General features: G+C 61.6%; 1 protein-coding gene and 1 long non-coding RNA gene across 2 annotated transcripts; one reads left to right on the top strand and one right to left on the bottom strand.

Annotated features, from left to right (window-relative positions):
• Nucleotides 1-3,056: 3,056 nt before the first annotated feature.
• Nucleotides 3,057-9,066, bottom strand: TEKT4 (tektin 4). The gene is made up of 6 exons (XM_033840280.2): nucleotides 8,533-9,066; nucleotides 6,423-6,493; nucleotides 5,954-6,097; nucleotides 5,108-5,330; nucleotides 4,190-4,344; nucleotides 3,057-3,318 (listed from the first exon to the last, which is right to left on the bottom strand). The coding sequence occupies exons 1-6, from the start codon at nucleotides 9,064-9,066 to the stop codon at nucleotides 3,102-3,104; spliced, it is 1,344 nt and encodes a 447-aa protein (XP_033696171.1). The 3' UTR covers nucleotides 3,057-3,101.
• LOC117308202 (uncharacterized) lies at nucleotides 5,326-19,279 on the top strand. Its single transcript, XR_004522132.2, has 6 exons — nucleotides 5,326-5,896; nucleotides 6,041-6,132; nucleotides 6,461-6,518; nucleotides 7,921-8,016; nucleotides 8,558-14,064; nucleotides 15,212-19,279. It is a non-coding gene; the product is annotated as an uncharacterized lncRNA (long non-coding RNA).
• Nucleotides 19,280-19,930: the final 651 nt, after the last annotated feature.

Here is a 19,930-nt window from a genome sequence, read left to right as displayed (position 1 = left end):
TACCTTGTTCCCCCAGAGGTCTGGGGTCCCAGGCATCCTGGCCACCTGGCCCTGCTCAGGATGGCTGTGAAGACCCCCACCCACCCCCACCCTCCCTGTTACCATTTCATGATCAGGTGCTGCTGCCTGCCTGGCGTCTCCGGCATCTCTACCCAGTGGCCCATGAAAGAGCTCTTTCATGCCCGCCCCAGGTGCCCATGGCTTCCCTCTGGGCCATCCAAGACCAACAGGCCTCAGGTCAGCTTCAGAGCTCCCGGGCAGGAGGCTCACGTGGCCCTGTCACCCACCGCCCAGTCTGCCACCTGCCGCAACGTCAGTGCAGCCCTGCCACAGGGGATCCAGTATCCTCCTGACAGCCCATGGGCCACAGCATGGCTCTGAGGGCCTGGGGTGTCTGGGACTGGGGAGTTGAGGGTGAAACCATGAGCTGGCAGCCATCCTCTGTCTGGGGTGCAGTGACTTAGAGAGGACTCAGGGAGGCTGGTGAGGAGGCTGGAGGCCAAAGTCAGGGGAGACAGACCACCATGTCTGTGCTGAGCCCACCTGGTGACGGTGACGCCCTCCTGTCTCTGGCTGGGACAGGAGGGCTGAGACTTTTGGGTGAAGCATGGGAGAGAAACGTCGGGCCAGGTCCACTGTGTCTGCCGCCACCTCCCGCTGCACCCTCCCAGGGTCACGGTGCCCAGCGGGGCAAGAGGCCTGCCGTGACACTGTGTTGGGGGCCCTCGGCATTAGCCCAGCCTTTCAGTGGATAAGGGTTGTGTCCCTGTGATGCCAACCCCCTGGCAGCAATGACTCACAGGGCCCCCCGGGCAGTGGCAGGCGTGGGCTACGCCCACACCAGGGCCTGGCCGCATGCTTGCTCTGGGCCTGAGCAGCTGGATGCTAGGTCCAGGGGCAGGGCCTGGCGCCTCAGCCTCTGAGCACGGGGACATGTGACTCCCTGGGAAGCGCCCCACCACCACCACCAAGCCAGGCTGCCTGGCAGAGGGAGGCACAGATGTGGCTTGGGGAGCTGTGGCCGCTGTGCCGGAAGACAGGCCGTGGGCAGCTGGGGCTGGCTCTCTCGCCTCTGCACATGCAGGCACAGCCCCGGGTCCGGCTCTCCCCTCAGGCTCCCCATGTTGGCACTCCTCACTGATGACCAGGGAGGGGGCAAGGATGAGGGTAGAGGGCAAAACTGAGGGGCTTCTCGTGCCAGGCTGAAGGGGAGCAGAGCTGGTGAGGGCTGTGGTCGGGAGATCATGCCAGCTGGAGCCGGTTCCCAGATATCCCCCGGCCTCCCTGAGATGCCAGTTCACACTCCAGTGGGGCTCGGTGGCCTCCCACGCCTTGTCAGCAACCACTGCTGGAATCTGGATGTGGGTGGCCTGGACGGAGGGCTTTCTGTAGGCATCACCCAGGGCTGGATTAGTCCAGGCTCCGGCGGGAGCTGCTGACTGGCCTCAGTCAACCTGCGGAAGCTCCTCTCTGCCTGCCCCACTCTTGTCTCTGGGGTTTCTGGGGCTCCCAGAGAAGGGCAGACGCCCAAGCTCTGCTGCTCCCTGCATCTGACCTCGGTTTCCCAACCTGTTAAATGGGCACCAGTGGACTCAGAGTGGCCAGAGTGTCCTCTGTGGTGGATGGAAATGCCGCAGGCTTCAGCCACCCTCAGGGCCCTGATGTCCCCCCGTGACTCCCCGCTCCCCACTCCTGCAGGGGCCGAATCCCTGTGGGTGGGTGTAGCCATCTGGCCACCCTCCAGACTCCCCAGGGAGGCTAATTCTCCAGTGAGACGCAGCCGCAGCCTCGGGAATTCGCCGTGTGGCCCAGAGCTACCCATCAGCTCCAGGGCCTGGTCATTCGTCTCTACAAGGGGACACAAGTGCCAGCTCACAGGTGGTCATGAGACAATTGCAGGCAACGACTGCCCGGCCCCCTGGGGCTGTACCCGAGCCCTCCCAGCTTTGGAGATAATGACCTTCGCACAGCACCTCCACTTAGCTCCCCATTAGCAGCCACCCGGCAGGGGTGGGGCGCAGGGACAAGGAGGCCCTCGTAGCTGCTGATGGGGACGCTGTGCTACACAGCCAGCCCGCCTCGGCCTCAGGCGGTAATGGGGCTCTGAGTGGCTGGCGTGCATGCGGCCGAGTTATTATCTCCCAGCCTCTTAATGGACACTTCCCGAGTCCTGTTGATGAGCTGCCATGGGCAAGGGGCCAGTGGCCTGGAGCTCGTCCCCAGGGGGCATAGTGAGAGGGCCTCATGGCCACCGTGAGAGCACCTGGCCCTGCTTGTGGGTAGTCCCTGATGCTGTGCCCAGTTCTGCCCAGAGCCATGGACACAGAGTGTGGGGCCAGGTGGGCAGCAGGGCTCTGTGGCCCTCACCCACCCGCCCACAGCCCGGCCTGACTCACTTGCTGGCTAAGGAGGGGGCTGGATGAGGAGCCTGGCCACAGAGGTGACCAAGGTGCTGGGGGTGGAGGCCCCTCCAGCCCTGACCCTCCACCCCCCAGCTCAGGGTCTGGTGCACACCCTGTGCCGGGTGGGGGTGGCAGGGAGAGGTCCCACAGTTCCCCCGGCGGTCACTGCCCCAGGCCCCGCCCCGCGTGGCCCCTCACAGCCTGGGGGCCAAGTCCCTCAGGGGAGAGCTGGGCCAGCAGCGTGTTCTGACACCACTGCTCCAGGCTCACCCCCCACTAATGAGGGGAGTGCCGGCTGGCCTCCGGTGACAGTGTCCAGGGCACATGGAGGAAAAGGAGCAGGGCTTCAGTTATCACTGCGGCCACCAGAGCCTGTGACAAGTGGTGACAGGAGGTGACACTCCCTCTGAAGCATCCAGCAGGTGGCCCAGGTGGGCAGAGAAACTGTCAATGCTTTGGCTGTGCCCCGTGTGGTCAGCAGTGAGCAATGAGGGGGGGCCTCGACAGTTCTTGGCTGACCCCTCTCCCCAGGTGGTGACTGGGGGCACCCCAAGCAGGAGACCCCTGGCCCACCATGGCTGAAACATGGGGTCAACAGGCAAAGCCCACCTGTCCAGGTACACTCTCTGAGTAGAAAGCTAACATGCTCTTTATTTGAGGGGGAGATGGGTCTCTGCGCCCGCCAGGGTGCCCGCCCGGTCACTGGTAGCCGGCCAGCTGGAGGACGGTGGGGTAGCGGGTGCGGTGGGCCATGCACTTCTGGCGGTCGATGAAGAGGCTGTTCGTCTTGACAGCGATGTCCTTCTCCAGGCTCATGCGTGTGTCCTCCAAGTTGTGCAGGCACTGCTCCGCTTCCAGAAGCTTCTCCCTCAGAGCCGCCAGGGACAGGTTCAGCTCCTCTACCTCGCTCACCAGCCTGCGGGGGTGGGAGGAAGGGGTGAGTTGGGGCTGCCCTGGGACGCCTGGTCTTCTGGGTGGGGAGAGCGAGGCCCAAGGTCAAAGCCTGGGGGCCCCTGTTGGGGGTCTTGGTCAAGACATTTGGCCATAGAAGCGCCCCCAAAAGGCCCAGAGGGAAACCCAGCAGCCACACTGGGAGAGCGCCGGGCCAGGACACCACATGAACTTCTATTCCTCTATTCCTGGCATCTGGAAGTGAGATGGGCGCCCCTGGACCCGAGTGAGGACCCAGTTTTCTGAAGGAGTTGAGGGACAGGGAAAGAGGGATGCCCAAGGCAGGGGTACTTCTGCTTAAAAGGCGACTGTGAGCTCAATAAGTTAGAAAACAGAAGACGTGACCCCACCTACGCCTCAAGCCGGGGATGTGTGTCCACCGTGACATTGGAGGTGTGGACGGCCACGAGCAGGATGGTCAGGGCGGCCGTGTGGCCTGGGGAGCTCTGCCTCCCAGACCCTGAGATTCCTCACCAGGGTGAAGCAGGGAGTGTGGCCGCCCCTGGCACTAGGAGCCTGGCACAGTGTCCCCCAAGGGACGCATAGTATCCAGTCGTGCTGGGGCAGGTTTGGGGACGTGGGAACCGTGTGTGTGGGGGTGTGTGTGTGTGTGTGTGTGTGTGTGTGTGTGTGTGTGTGTGTGTGTGTGTGTGTGTGTTGTGCTTGTGTAGGGCCCAATGTCTTTCCTCTTCACATCTGCAGAGCTGTGTGTGGGGGTGGGGGGAGGAGTTCAAGGGGGCCCCAGAGGCTGAGGAAAGCCCGGAGGTGGGTGGACGGCACCCTATGGTGGTTGGTGACCAGGCCCAGCCCCGGACGGCCCCAGCAGCGACAGGCACCTGAACTGGACAGCGTCTCGGCACAGCTCCATGTTGGGCCGGTGGGAACGCTGGTACAGGCGGGTCTGGGCCACTTTCAGAGGCACCTCCTTGTCCCTGATGGCCTGCTTCAGCGCTGCGACATTGTGCTCCTGGTCCACGATCTCCCGCAGTGTCTGCACACAGGACAGTCCCTGTGGGTCTCCCCCACCACACCCCAAGCCCTGTGCCACGTCGAGCAGGCAGCTCTGTCCGCTGGCTCTGGGGGAGGAGTGGAGGCAGGGAGGATGTGCACGGCCACCTCGTCCCTCCCATGGGCACCCAGAGGCCTGGGGGCGGTGAGGACAGCAAAGCCTGTGGCACAGCAGCTCTGGCCTGAGAGCCCCCAGTCCTGTGGTCACCAGCCCCCGACCCTGGTCGGGAGCTGGAGAGACAAAGGCAGCAAAAGTCACCCTGAGAGCTTAGGGTCAGAGCCCTGCCAGGCCAGGGGCCAGCACCAGGGACACCCCACTAGGCAGCCAGGCCCTACCTCCTTCCACCCTCCTTGCTCCTGCTTGCATCACCCGCTGGTCAGTCACTCCAGTGACAATGCCACCCCCCCCAAATGTCACTTGGTTTCTCATCAGCTTAATGAGGGCCCAGGGAGGAGTGGGGGCCCTGCTTCAGGGGTCCCTCAGGATGGGCAGGGCCAAGGAGGGGCAGGAGCCAGGCCAGGTCGTGACAAAGGCATAGTGGCCAGTGGGGGAGGAGTGGTCTGGGTTACCCAGTCTGGGCCTGGTCTTTCTCTGTGGTTACGTTACCAGGGGGTGTCCAGCCCTAGAGGCTGCCCTGGGCGAGGTCAGGTCGTGGGCTGGGCGTGGCCTGGCGGCGGGATGGGCGTGGCCTGGCAGCGGGATGGGCGTGGTCTGACGTGGGGTGGGCGTGGCCGGGCGGCCCCACCTTGCGCAGGTAGTGCTCCAGCTTGTGGCGCGCGTCCTCCAGCTCCTCACAGCGCCGCCCGAAGGCTAGGTTCACGGCGTCGCACTGCAGCCGCAAGTCCTCGGATGCGTCCTGCAGGATGCAGTCGACAAGCTTCCGCAGGTTGACTGAGGCCAGGCGTTCGCGCTCGGCGCGGTACAGGTTTTCCTGGGTGAACTTGGCCCAGGTCTCGGGCGTGGAGGCACTGCGGGCAGGGAGTGCGCGGGCACCGCGGTCGGTGGGGGCACCTGCCAATGGCTCCGGTTTGCACCAGGGCCTCCCCGCGCCCGCCGCGCCCAGTGTACCCTGCGTCGCAGCATAAACTACCACCCCCAGTCCTAGCGCCACTCCCCGTCCCGCCCCCCGCGCCACCCGGAGCGCCTCCCCGCGCGCTCCCCGGGCCTCCTGCTCCCCCAGCTCCGCCCCGCTAGCCCCGCGACCCCAGTTCCCCACTCCGTGTCTTCCGTGCCTCCTGCGCCCCCAAGTGGTTCCCGCGCCCCAGTGCCTCCTACGTCCCTGGGCCCTGCGCCACCCCGGGGCTGTGTTGCGATGGGTGGTGGCCCTGCGGCCCCTGCCGGCCTTATGCGGAGCTGCAGTCAGCCGCCCTGCCTCAGGCGGCCCCCCACCCTGGGTCCTGCCTCCCTCGCAAACCCCAGCCCCTGTGGTGAACCGTGTGTGCTGGGCACTTGGGCGGAGGTCCCGCTCGCCTGCCCATCCCCAGGAGCAGAAGAGCTGCACAAAGGACCCCCAGCGGAGGAACTAGGAGCCCAGGTGGGATCTCGCAGGTGGGGGCGGGGCGTTTGTGCACAGCCCCTGCGAAGATCCCACCTCTCCTCGAACTTGGTGGAGTGCGGGTAGAACTGCAAGTCGGAGCTCTGGTTGTGGTAGTGGCAGCAGGCTTCGTCGATGTTGCAGGCCTCCACTTTGTCGGACCAGTCCATCTCGCACGTTTCCTTGTGCTCGCGATTCATCCTGGGGAGAGCGGGCAGGGCCTGCTGTCTGTGCGGGTAGGGAGCTGGGCCCACCTGGGCGCAGGGCAGGGTAAGCCCCCCAAGTGGCAGGGTAGGCCCTGGGATGCTGGCCTGGGTTCTGGATGCCCAGGCCCGTTGGCCATGCAGCAATCTGCCACCCCTACCTGCCCAGTGCCTCCACCCAGCCCCTTGCTTCTGGCTATGACTGGGGACAATCCCTCACTTCTCTGAGCCTCAGGGCCGGGTCACCCCAACTTCCTGCCCATAGCTAGCCTGAGGGGTAGGGGGACATCCCGAGGGCAGCCCTAGAGGCCACTCAGACCCACCGAATCTGGTTCACGACCTGCATCATGGTCCTTTTCAGGAGCTCCTGAATGTTCCGGATGAGGTCTGCCTCCTGGGGAAGAATACCCCCGTCCCTGGTGAGAGTCTGAGGACAGCCAGGCTGGTGGGGCCCACAGGCAGCCTCTCAAACCTCTAGGAGGAGCTGAGATTTGGGGTGACCCCCAGTGGAACTGGGGGCTCTGCCAGCACCTGACCTCTGCTGGTGGCCTTGGGCCCCAGCTTCTTTCCTGGAAATGGGACATGAGCCTGGCTTTCTCGCCGGATTTATTCTGGGCTGTTTGGGGTGGTGCAGTGGGTCTTTTCTTCTGGGGGCTTCTATGGGCTGTGGGGAGGATCACCCAGAAGTGGTTCCCACTTGCTGGGCACTTAGCACCCCCTGGGCTCTGGGGCCACCCCTGCAGCCTGCCCAAGACACTGAGGGCACCAGCCTGCCCACTGGCCCCTGGACAGCCTGGTGACAGCCTTTGAGGACCCCGGCCACTGGGGACCAGGAGCCCCCCTGGGGCTGCCCCTTGGGGCCTTGGGCTCAGAGAGGCCTTACCCAGACAAAGGACACAAGGGGAAACCCTGTGTTTCCTCCTGCTACCCTGACAGTTTCACTTTCTGGGCAGGAAAAACTCTTACCCCCTGATTTGAATTTCTCCTCTGTTGGGCTCTAAACCCTGCGTGCCCAGTTCTGACCCGTGGGTCCATCTCCCTGTCCTGGCCCCTTTGTTGTCCATGTACTGCTGGGCAGGGGATCTGGCTCAGGGCAGAGGGTTCACTCCCAGAGCCTTGGGAGGTTCTTGAGTGAATGAGTGTGCGGGTGGGGTGTTGGGGGGACAGAGGAAGGGCCTGGGGCCAGGAGGAGGTAGGTACTCAAGGTTCTGTCCTGAGCTTGGGGTTTGCAGGGGGTCCCTGGGCACCTGGGCTGGCTGTCTGTCTCCCCCATATCTCATGAGTGCCTGTGGCCTACAGCCTGTTCGCAGGTGAGGCTCTTCCCTGCCAGCATCAGGGGCCTGGCCTGGGTGACTCCCTGATCCTTTGGGGGCTTCCCCAAGGACAGGTCCTGCCAGGTTCGGAGGGGAAAGGGCTCTTTGTGGGATGCATGTGGCCCCCACCCCCCTTTATCCCGTCCACGCTTGCACACTGGTCTGAGGCTGGATTTCCAACACGGGCATGGGGGGCAGGGCATGGGGGGCTCTGCCTCTGGGAACTCAGGGTCAGGCTTAATTTGCATGACCCAGGGTGACCAAAGGGGCTGTTCAGCAGGTGCCAGGACCCAGGGGTGACTGAGGGACCACACAGTGGGTGCAGGCACCACCATGACCCAACCACATCCCAACCTCAGCCACTCCTGGGGCTCAGCTCAGGCCCTTCCTGGTTTTCGGGGGTGTGTGGAGGGGCATCAGGGCTTATGGGGTACTGGCCAGGTCCCGCCCTGCCTCAGTGGCCTCTGACTGTCTCAGCCTCAGACAATCGTCCCAATATACATTCCAGGTATGAATGCTGCCACGGCCTGGGCCCTGCCTCACCCCCACGTGGGAGCCATAATGGGGCAGGGGGCAGAGCAGGAACCCTGGACCCGGAGCTAAGGTGAGTGGATAAGCACCAAAGCCCAGCCCCTGCCCCCAACCATGCTCAACCCCCATGCTGGGACCTGCCCCCAGGCCACAGTGCACCCAACCCAGCATGTCCTGGCTGGGCCCACCTTGCAGGGAGCAAGGCCTTGCCCAGCACCCACTATAAGGACCAGACTGTGGGAAGGCCAGACCCAGCACCCTCCTGGGGCCAGGGATGGCACCTCCCCCTGGGCAGTCTGAGCCCTGCCCCTGCCCCCAGCCGGGACGGCCCCAGTCGGTTCTGGTCCCCCACCTACAAGCAGAGCCACTTTCTCTGCACCTGGGCATGTGCTTGTGTGTCCCTGCATGTGCTGAGGGGAGCAGGCTCCCTGTGCCTGTGTGCAGCCACGTGGTACATGGGCACCAAGGCATCTGCCAGCCGTGTCGTGGGGGCACACGGGTGCCCACTCTCAGCCCAGGGAAGGTCATGCTCCCTGGGGAGAGGTGGGGCGGCCCGGTCTGCAATTCTGGGGGCTGGGAGGGGCCGAACCTTCAGCAGCTCCATCTCCACGCAGTCACGCACAAGGTCGGGGTGCTGGCGGCGCTCCCGGCACTGCAGGTTGTCGGTGGCTATGGAGAAGGGCACGGCCGTGGCATCCAGGGTGCGCTCCAGCCGCTGCTTCTGGGCCAGCAGCAGGTCAGTCTCTGCGACCAGCTCTTCCACCTGGCGCTGCAGCTCCGACTTCCAGCAGTGCATGTCCTTCAGGCGCTGGCCCACCTTCTTCGTGGAGTCCTGCTGCGTGCGCTGCGCCAGCGCCTCAGTCTCGGCCACCAGCTGCTGGCTCTCGTGGTGCTGCCGCTCCGACTGGTCGAGGTCGGCAAAGGCCTGGTGGTAGCGGGCATAGCAGTTCTGGAACCACTCATCCACCAGGTATTTGGCCGTGCGGAAGCCAGCGGTGGCCAGGCCCGAGGACATGTGGGCGCCTGTGTTTCGGGCCACATCGTACAGCTTGCGGGGCAGCTGGCATGCTGGCACCGTTTGCGGGGCGGGCTCCTTGGTCAGAAGTATATCTGTCTGCGCCATGGTGTGCCCGGGCACGGGGTGGGGGTGGGGGGAGAGGGAGGAGGGCCACTCAGCACGGTCAGCAGGGCAGCTCCAGCCACTCTGTCCCCAAGCAGGACATGGCTTCTGGTTTCGTAGACAGGTACCCACCAAGCCCTCCTGTTGCTAGGCAACAGGGATCGGGCCCCCCCCCCCCCCGCCCCCGCGGCCCTCTTAAAGGGCCAGGCAGGCCCCAGCCCCACCTGTCCTGGCCACGTCTGGCACCTGCCTGGAGGAACTGCATCTGGACCACACCCGAGGCCAGGCTCTTGTCTCCTATGTCTTACTGGTTCCAGTGGGGCTGTACCCCTGGGCACACAGGTGTCTCTGACGGGGAGTTGAATTCAGCCTCCAGTGGGTACCTTGAATCAGATGCCCAAATCTTCCCCACAATGTAGGTAGGTCCTGTCCTGGGAACAGTGTCCCCAAGGCCACCCAGAGCCTGGTGTGTGTCTCCTGTTCCGCGGGGAGGGGTGAACATCTCTAAGTTCCCCATCCTGGGCTGGGAGCCTAAGTGTCAGGGCGATGCCCAATATGGCCAGCAGAGGGAGCCATTGGCTGTGAAATACTGTGCAGCTGGCAGGGCAGCGGCTCCTGGGGTTCTCCTGAGTCAACCCAGCCGGCAACGCTGTGGCCTGGATGACCTCTGGCACCTCGCACTCTGACCCATCCCATGGACCCACCAGTCCTCGTAACAGGACATACACACCCCACCCCCAGCACAGTCCCGTGGTCCCTGCCCCTCCACCTCTCCCACTGCTGCCCCATCCCCCACTTGGGCCACACAAGCCCCCAGAGCACCTCAGATGCACCAGCCTGGGCTTGCCCTTGGCCTGGGCACCCATGCCCTCCTCCCAGGGCCCTGAGCCTTGGCACTGGCACCCCTTACTTTACAGATGACATTTGTACCACCTGGCACACAGTAGGTGTTTCAAAAATGTAGGCTTTGGAGACAGCAGCCCAAGACCTCCTCCAACTCAGCCCATCATCGGGGCTGATGGCCTGAGGAACCACCTTGAACTTCTCTGTGCTTAGTTTCCCAAGTGGCAGTGGATACACAGGGCCTGCTGGTGGGGGAGAACCACAGGAGGGACCACTGTCCACCTTAGACTTTGAACCTGCTCTTCACACACCATCTTTCCCCTGTGGCCAGAACAGGATGGACCTGCCCGGGGTCCAACCCAGGGAACCAGCCAGAACACATGGGACTGGAACCGAACTCCCTGACATTGCACGACCCTGGGGTGTGGCGGGTGGGCCAGCAGGGGGCCCTCTTCGCATGTGGGGGTCCCAGTCTAACTCTCCCTGTGATAGGACATGGTCCCCAAGGCGGGGCTCTGGGCCAACCTGGCCCTGACCCTGGACAGCAGTAGATCCCACGGCCTCCGGCCTTTAGTCCAGAGGCGAGTGGCGCTCATGGGATGAAGACTTCTGGGACGACTCAGGCCCTGCGCTTTACCACGTGGCTGGACAGGAGGCCCACCCCCCCTGCACCCTGAGCCTCAGTTTCCCCATTCGGGGAGTGAAGTTACACCGGCCTCTGCATGGAGCTGCTGTGGGCATGGCCTGAGTGGAGGCCAGGAAATGGCTGGCCTGGTACCCGGTGCTGGGAGTGACAAGCGCCCCCCTTGGCCCCTTCCCACCCCCACACAGCACCCCTCCCCGACCCAGCCTTGCAGAGTCTCTTGGGGTGAATCCCCCATTGCAGGAGCTGAGGTGAGCAAGGTCTGTGCAGGCAGGTGGGTACAGCCACGTGTCAAGACGCAGAGGCGGGTGCATTGATTTATTAAATTTATGTTTCCAAATTGCATTAGCGTCGGGAAAATTGAGTCTCAGGACATGCCGGGACTGCCCATCACCCTTCTGCCCAGCAGCATTCAGGCAGTGGCTCAGAGGCTGCGGTAGGGTCAACAAAGCCCTGAGGCCCCAACACTCCCCTCCTCCCAGGGCAGCTCTGGAGGGCACCCCCTAGCATGCTCCTCCCTTGGGGTCGGCCCCTTTAACAAACCCTTCCCAGGCCTGGGCCTGATCATTCTGGAAAAACTGAGATAGGAGGAGGCAGATGAGGAGGGAGAGGATGGCGGGGTAATGACACCCCTTCCTGAGAGCTCGCCGGCAGGCCTGCACCAGCATCCTCGGGGGCCCGGCAGCTACTCTCCCTCTGTGCAGAGGGGACACTGAGCCGTGGCCCCAGCAGCACAGCTGGGAGGCAGCAGGCCGACTTGGCACACAGGCCGCCAGCATTTGCCCCAGGACCCAGCAGGGGGAGCAGCTCAGAAAGGACGGGACTCGGCATCTTGGCGGAAGCCCCTCGCAGGGCGGGGGCATGCCCAGGGTCCCCGATTTGGGCCCTCTGCGCCCCGTGGCTGGACCTTCTGACCCCAGTGCCCCCTTCTATGGACTCAGAGTTGGATGGGTCAGCTGAGTCCCTAGCAGCTGGGGGTGGGTCTTCAGTCAGCTGGGGGCCATGGAGGGCACTCTGCCTCAACTGAGCCCCCGGGGTTGGGACCCGAACACGGGGAGGGCGGGGCCAAGTTCACCTGGGCCACAGATGGGCCTTCTGGCAGGGGATGGGGGACAGGGTTACAGCTCCATCAGGGCGTCCCTGTGACAAGGATGATTAGGAGGGAGAGGGCCCACCTGGAGGACGGTCCAGAGGCTGCCCTGGCCCGCACCCCGAGCTCCTAGCAGGCATCCTGCAGCACAGCCTGGAGGTGGCTGCAGAGCACCGACCCCAGCTGTGCAGGATAACCAGGACGCAGGGCAGCCCAGGAGACACACACCCCTGCCCCAGGCCTGGGGTCCTGTCCCCACACAGGGCCTACAGCAGGGTCACTCTGGAACGGCTCTGACCCATTCCATGTCACCGTCCCTGGGGACCCCTGTGGGCACCAGTAGTGGATGAGCCTGGTGAGAAGGGCTCCTCCTGCTGGGTCCAGCCCAGCTTGCCCCTGGCCCAAGGCCCCTGCTCACTCGCGGTCCAGCCTGGAATTTGCCAGATGGGGAGACAGGAGCCTGTCACTTCTGCTCAGCTTCACAGCCTGCAGCTCACCCTGAGAGGCCCAGGTAGCCATGATGGGCCCAAGGTCACTCAGATGCCAGGGGCAGAGATTCAGCCATCTGACCTCCTCAGACCACACACCCCCACCACGCCCTCCCCACTCTCCCACCTGAAATGACAGCTCAAGGAGCCTCTGGCCACCAGCAGACCACCTGCCAGGCACAGGCAGGAGGTGCATCCTCACCTGTCTCTCCTGGGGCCAGTGGAACATTTTAATAATGGGAGGATTTGCAACGGTTCAGACAGCCCTGAGCCCGGCCTTGGCCACGGTCACAGTGGATGCCGGGGAAGCCACGGAGCAGGGAGGGGCCCCACATGTAGGAGGGGAGGATGAGCAGGCCCACTCCTCCAGGTCCAGCAGCCCAGAGTGTGGACAGGAGGCCGAGGGGGAGGGGGAGGGGGCTCAGGAGGGCTTCCTGGAGGAAGAGTCCCCTTGGCTGAGGCTCGAAGGGCACACAGTCCAGATGGGGGCAGGCACCCCCAAGGCTGTGGGGGGGGCATGAGGGTGGTCTGACCCCCAAGGCGGCCATGGAGCCCCTTCCCTGGGGGCTGTGAGGCCCGGCAGAGGCACTGGTGCTGCAAGATCGGACAAGTAGACAGGACTTGAGTGTGGGCAGACAGGCAGGCGGGAGCGAGGCTGCAGCCAGAGGCCTGGCCCCCGGCCGAGGTGGGCTCCATGCCACATCCCTCAACCAGGCAGCCGGGTGGACAAGAGAGAGTCTGACAAGCTGAGGACTCACTTGGCTCGGCTCCCCGGCCTGGCCCTGGGTGGTGGGGGGAGGGGGGGCTGAGGGCCACGAGCACTGTCCTGCCCACGCCTCACCAGGGAGGACATCACACGCGGGACGCAGTTCATCCACCCGGAGGTGGGCGCTACATGTGGCAGCTGCAGGTGGCCGGGGCCTGGTCACCCAGAGGCTGTGTGGCTGGGAACCATCGTGGGATCATGCCTCTGTTTCCCCATCTGTGAAACGGGGATTCGGGTATTCTCTCCCTTGTGGTATGTGAGGATGGAGGGAGGCGTGTGTGCAGCTCCTGGCACGGCTGTCCCCTCGTTTGGGTGGCCTCACCCCCCTGGCCTTGTTCCCACCCTCAGGTCCTTCCTGTGTGAGGTCTGTGGCGTGGAGAGGTGGCCACAGGTGGAAGAGAAGGCTGAGAGGGTCCAGAAACAGGTGGTCCTGGGTACCCACCCGGGGCGGGGGGCGGCAAGGAGCTGATGGTTGTCGAGCAACAGGGGGCTGGGAGGTGGACACCATGCCCTCAACCTTCACCGCCGCTCAGGAACCCTGCTCTCCAGAACTAACTGCACACATGTCCAAGCTAAATGGGTTTTATTTTTATGTATGTGGAAGGTTAGTTATGCCTCTCGACCTTGGAGAACTGGCCCTCCGTAGGGGACGTCCTGTGTGCCCCCGCAGTGCATGCCCCCTCTCATCACCCAGGGGCCAGCGGGTCCCAGGGTAGGTTCTGGGCTGTGTTTGTGGATTTGCTCTGCAAGCTGCCGGATTCTAGCTTTCTGGCTTCTGGCTTCTGCCCCCAGGTGGGTGAGGCTGGTGTAGAGGCTTAGGCCGGCTTCCTGGGGGGTGGGCCCAGTGCCTGCCCACTGGTGGGAGGAGCTGGTGGGTAGGGCAGGTCAAGGGGCGTGTCTAGAGGTGGCTCTGGGCTCAGGAAGTCTTAGGCAGCCAGTCTGCTGATAGGTGGGGTTGTGTTCTCGACCTGTTGGTGTTTGGCCTGCGGTGTCGCAGCTCCGGAGCCGACAGGCTGTTGGGTGGGGCCAGGTCTTGGTGCTAATGACCCAAGCAAGAGATCTGCCTCCAGCGAGAGTTTAACGCTCCGGACATTTCCGTCACCAGTTTTTGTGACCCCAGAGAGAGCCACAGCTGCCCCCACCTCCCCAGGAGACCCTCCAAGACCAGCAGGTAGGTCCCTCCCAGGCTCCTGCGGAGTCACTGCCTGGGTCCTGGTGCAGGAGACCTTGTGTGTGCCCTCCAAGGGTGTGTGCGCCCTCCAGTCCTGTGGAGCTCCTGCGATCAAGCCCCGCTGGCCTTCAGAGTCAAATGCTCTGGGGGCTCCTTCTCCGGATGCCAGACCCCCAGGCTGGGGAGCCTGGGGGAGCTTAGAACTCTCACTCCTGTGGGAGAATTTCTGCTATATAATTATTCTCCAGTTTGTGGGTCACCCACCTGGCAGGTATGGGACTTGATTATATGGTGAGTGCCCTCTCCTACTGAAACCATACAACTCACGTGGGATTTGAACCCAGCCAAAACCCAGATTGGGACTTGAACCCACAGGCTGGGACTCAAACCACTGTCTTTTAATTGACACACACCTGGTCTCAGGACTTAATGAAGCTCAGGTTCTTTATGTCTCAGCACAGAAGGAATTCAGCGAGAGGCAAAGTGATAGGTAAGAAGTGGATTTATTTATAGAGATACACATTCCATAGACAGAATGCGGTCTGTCTGAAAAGGCGAGAGCAGCCCCAGAGCATGGGGTCCTCTTGGAAAGTGAGAGCAGCCGGCCCTGAGAGAAACACACTCTGCAGACAGAGTGTGGACCATCTCATAAGGCGAGAGGCCCAGAAGTACAATGCGGTTGGTTTTTACGGGCTGGGTAGTTTCATAGGCTAATGACTGGGAGGATTATTCCAACTGGGAAGGGGTGGGGATTTCCAGGAATTGGGCCACCACCCACTTTTTGGCCTTTGATGGTCAGCCTCAGAATTGTCCTGGCACCTGTGGGGCTGTCATTTAGCTAATGTATTACGATGAGCATATAATGAGGCTCAAGGTCTACTGGAGGTCGAATCTTCTGCCAACTTGGGCCTAATTGGTTCTAACCAGTTTATAGTCATAACCACAATGGCTACGTCATTCATAAAGGGTTGTGCCATCTCATCTCGTTGTGGTTTCTTCTTTGTCTTTGGATGTACAATATCTTTTTTTGTAGGTTCCAGCCTTTTTGATCGATGGTTGTTCAGCAGTTAGTTGTGATTTTGGTGTGATCATGAGAGGAGCTCAGGTCCTTCTACTCTGCCATCTTGTCTCCTGTTCTCCTAAACAGGTTTTAGAAGAAGCTTTAAAACTCCAGAACAGACGAGATAGCGTGTAGAACCCAACTGCAGGAGGCATGTGGATGTCTGGCTCTTGACGGAAGAGGAGGAATCACTGGGCGCAGGACAGACAGGTGAATACTTATTGAAATGGCTTTACAGAGAAACTTCTGCCCAAGGAAGAGGAGCGGGACGGAGCTGCAGGGACCTAAGGAACGAGGCGCGGATGGGTGCCCGCCAGTGAGGTGACCCGGGAGAGCCTGTCCGCATCTGTAAATCGCAGTAACGAGCCACCGCTGGAGGTAAGAACTGTGCCTGGCACAGAGCAAGCCCTGAAAGAGTGTTTGTTACTACTGTCACTGCTTCTTTATTGTGTATAACACACATAACAGAAAATTTACCATGTTTACCATTTTAAAGTGTACAAGTTGGCAGCATTGAACACATTCACAAGGCTGTGCAAGTACCACCTTCATCCAGTTCCAGAACTTTTTTGTCACCCCAGATGGAAGCCCTGTCCCCATGAGCACTCACTCCCCGCCCCCTTCCCCCAGCCCCCAGCAGCCCCCAGTCTCCGTCTGTCTCTGTGGAGTTCCCTGTTCTGGATGTTTCCGGTAAGTGGAATCATAGGTATTTGTCCTTTGGCATCTGGCTCCTTTTGCTGCACAAGCTGTTTTCGGAGTGCATCCAGGTTGTAGCCTGTGTCAGTGCTTCACTTCTTTTCACGGCTGAGTAATACTCCACCACCTGGCTCTAGCTCATTGTGTTTATCATCTTCAGCTGGTGGACCTTTGGGCTGTTTCCACCTTTCAGCTTTTGTTAACAGTGCTGCTGTGAACATGGGCATCAGGTTTTTATTTGAACACTGCTTTCCATCCTTTGGAGTGTGTTATTGTTTTTATTACCCAGACACCACTTGAAAATAATAGAAACCTGAAGGACTTCCCGCCACCAGCACACCCCCATCGAACCAGGGGAAACGACAGCAGTTTGAAACCCAGTGCGGGCCGGGCTGCGGAAACCCACCTTTGTCTGTCCTGTGGGCCCGGCCAGCTGGGCCAGCTTTTCTGGGAGCAGTTCGGCAGGTGATGTCGAGAGCCATTCCTGCACCCGACATGGCAATTCCAGCCCTTGAAATCCAGTCCTAGGAAAGAATTGCAAATAAGGGGGAATCTTTAAAAAAAGGAAAAAAGTCACTTGTACCAAGCTGCACAGCACTGAAATTTATAATCAGAACAAAGTGGAAAGAAGCAGTGTATCCAACAATTGGGCCGGTGGAGCCACAAGGAAGATTCAGTTCCAAGGACACGAGTGTCTGGGATCTGGACACAGATGAGCAATGCCTGAGATGTGTTCATGAAACAGAGGGCCCTGAGACGTGGGGTGACTTAATCATAGCATGGTGCTACAAGGTTGTGCTTCCCACAGAGCGTGAACTCCCCATCCGTGGAGGAGTTCAAGCAGCCATGTGTCAGGTTGCGAGGGAGAAGCCTGGAACCGGAATGGGTAGGCTGTCCGTGAGGCCTGGGAGAGTTCACACCGCCCACTGCAAGGATGCCAGCACACAGCAGGCAAGGGAGTGGGACCTGGAGTCAGCCCACAGGAGCTGGACAGAGGCCAGGCAGCTGGGAAAAGCCCTGGCCATCCCGAGGAGGAGGCGGCACAAAGGGAGGACTTGCCCTGGTCTCCATGGGCTCCCACGAGAGATGAGTTCCTGGGGTCCTCCATCCACTGTCTAGTGGGCCTGGACTCCATCCGCCCACCCCGCAGAATGACAGAGGGATCGGGGACAGCTGGGGGACGCCAAGCAGCTCACAGAGTCACCATCCCCACCAGGTGTCTCCTTCCAACGCCCCCGGCATGTGACACTCAGGCAGCTTGCACCCTGTCCTGTGCACATGTGCCTTGCCCCTGGGGAGAAGGGGACCAGCCTCGGATGCAGCACCTCGCTCCGTTGAGGGAGGCCTTCGGGCAGACGCTGCAGGAAGGACCTGCGCCGGGCCCACCGGCTCTGTGTCTCTCCTGGGGGCTCTGGATTGCCGGTGTCCCCAGTCCTTGGGCTCTGTCCCTGTCTGTCCACTCCACCTCGTCCTCTGCAGGAGTGTGTGGCCCACCGAGACCCGGGACTCCCACCCTCGGGCTCTGAGGAACGTCCCTCGAGCATGCCGGCTGGTGGAATTTTGGGGGAGCCATGGGGTCCAGAGCCGCACACCCCACTCTCACTTATGCCAGCCTGTTCCTGCTGACCCCCACTCCTGTGGCCTCCGGTGGCCCCGCCCCAGCATCTGCTGGACAGTCACCCTGAGTGCCGCTGGGTCCCGTTTACAGATGAGGAGACCAAGGCCCAGAGAGGAGCAGTCGCTCTGGCAAGGCCGCACAGCTGGCATCCATCTGGACTGGACAACTCTAGAACCTTCTCCCAGGGCAGCTGCTGGGGCATCTCTGGACAGCCGGCCCCTGCCCTTCTTTTAATTCCTCAGCCTTCTGGGAATGGGGGTCTGCAGCTGCTCAGGAGCAGAGGGTCCAGGGACAGCCCCTGGGCAGCAGACTTGCCGCTGTCCAGGCTCGGCTGCCATGGGTCACTTCACTTCCATCTCCAGAGGCAATGTTAGGAGAAAGGTCACGGCAGGAATTTCAAGGAAGATTTTAAATCATGACTCTTTCCAGAAAGGTTTCCTCCTGGGGCCGCCAGGCTTCTTGCACTCTCTGACTTCAGGGGCCAAAGGCTGTGTTCCACCCCAGATGTCTGTTCCTCCAGGGCATGCCCCCCCGGCACTGCTTCTCAGTGGGGGAACCTGCAGGCTCTGAGGTTAGGGGTGGGCCCAGTGCACCCACCTGGACAGCAGGGGTTTTCTTCTCCTGGCTGGAGCCAGACCCCGAGTGCCTGGCATCCTCTGTTCAGCAGCAGCCTGTGGCCCCACATCTGTGCACAGGGGCCCCCCAGCAGCCCCCTGAAGCTAGGTGAAGCCCTGGGCCCCACTCTGGTCAATGACAGGGGAGCAGAAGGGACCCGAGTCACTCATGGGCAGAGCATTAAAGAGCTGGCGCCGCTTCTCCACCTGCCCTGCCCCTGCTAGGTGGCTGGTGGTGTGTCCCTGAGTGAGGATGGCATGGGGCAGGCACCAGGGACCTGAAATACCTTTGCTGTGGGAAGCCACCAAGATGACCAGACCTCTGTCACTACTGCAAAACCTGGCCCAGCCAGGACCTGGGTCATCCCAGGCTTCAGCACACCCACCCTCCCCACATCCACACCCATCCTGGAATGCTCTCCAACACCCTTCCTTCTAATTCACCCCTCCCCCAGGAAGTCTGCCCTGATTGCCTCCTGCAGTCTCAGAACTGGCTTGGGCCTCCTCCTTCCTCTGCCTTCAGTAGTCCAGAGACAGGGACACATCCCAGCATTCACAAACCTTTGTTGGAGTAAAAGGAACTCAGACCCAGCTAAGGAAATGCAAGAAACCAGCTAGAGGTGTATGCAAGGGAGAGGTGAGAGGCAAAGGGAGGACAAGGGGGCCAAGTGGGCAGCTCACAACACAGAGCACACTCTTGGGTTCGAGCCATCACCTGCCCGCTTGCTGAACACCACTCCCATTAAAAAGACAAATCCAATAATAATGAGCAAACCAGACAAGAACTGCCCTACCCACCAGGATTTCTGAGGCCCCTGGTGGACATCAGCCAATAGGTTTCAAGGCTGACAAACCAAATGTCATTCAGGGTCACATTAAAAGAGGTATATATTCCCAAATGAGGGAGGTTATCATCCTACTACTCCACTCTGGCCACAACTTGTGTGGGAGGTTGGAAGAGACTATTCAGGGGTGGCAGTGTTGGCTAAGTGGGGCATGCCCAGGGCAGAGCAGCCAGCGAGGGCAGGGACTGACACCACACCCCCCAGGGAAAGGGTCTTTGGAAGCACAACTTTGAGAAGAGGGTTCAAGGGATGGCTGGGCATCAGCAACCCCCCTCCCCCACGTAATTCAGCCCCTCAAGCTCTTGAAGTGCGTGGACCCACCTTCTAACAGCGCCTTGGGGGTGCTCCTTGGGGTCTGACCCCCATGTGTGTCCTGCTCACCCTGGTGTCCTTCATGCCCATCACCCTGGGGAGACTGCTGACCCAGCTGTAGACTCTCTTCAGTCCTGTTGAGGGGGGCCCTGTGGGTGCTCCGAGGGGGGACTCCTAAGCCAGACCCGGCCGACTTAGGCATCCTGGGCCTGCCTCCCACCTCCCAGTCCAAGAGTTTTTGCAAGAACAGCCAAATCCCTGATTTATCAGCTCAGCTTTATCTCCAAAACCTCCTACAATTTCCCAGAGAACAAAATTAAATACAGGATTTAGGAGAGATTTTGCAGGGCCAGGAACAGGCTGACGTCTCGAGGCCGCTTACGCCTGGGCTGAGTGTGGGAGGGTGGGCAGAGGGTGCCCAGCCCAGCCCCCACCCAGCCCTGGAGCTCAGTGGCCACAAGGCACATGCAGGGGTCACAGGCCCCTTGCACCCGCGTTCCCCTTCACCACCCCTGCCCCATCATTACTGGTGAGCTTTTCAGAACTCGTAGAAGCTCCATCACCTGGGCCCCAACGCCCAGCTGGAGTGGACACACGTGTGGTCCTGCCATGGGCAGGGCAGGATTTAACCTACCTCCCAACCAGCCCTTTTAAGGGCGAGGAAACTGAGGCTTAGTGAGGTCAGGGCATCTCCTGACTCTCAGACCCCAGGCAGTATTGG

This window comes from Tursiops truncatus, chromosome 15 (genome assembly GCF_011762595.2).
Source record: "Tursiops truncatus isolate mTurTru1 chromosome 15, mTurTru1.mat.Y, whole genome shotgun sequence".
Classification (NCBI taxonomy): Eukaryota; Metazoa; Chordata; class Mammalia; order Artiodactyla; family Delphinidae; genus Tursiops; species Tursiops truncatus.
The sequence above is the reverse complement of the archived record's forward strand: the minus strand, read 5'-3'. Positions and strand labels throughout refer to the sequence as shown.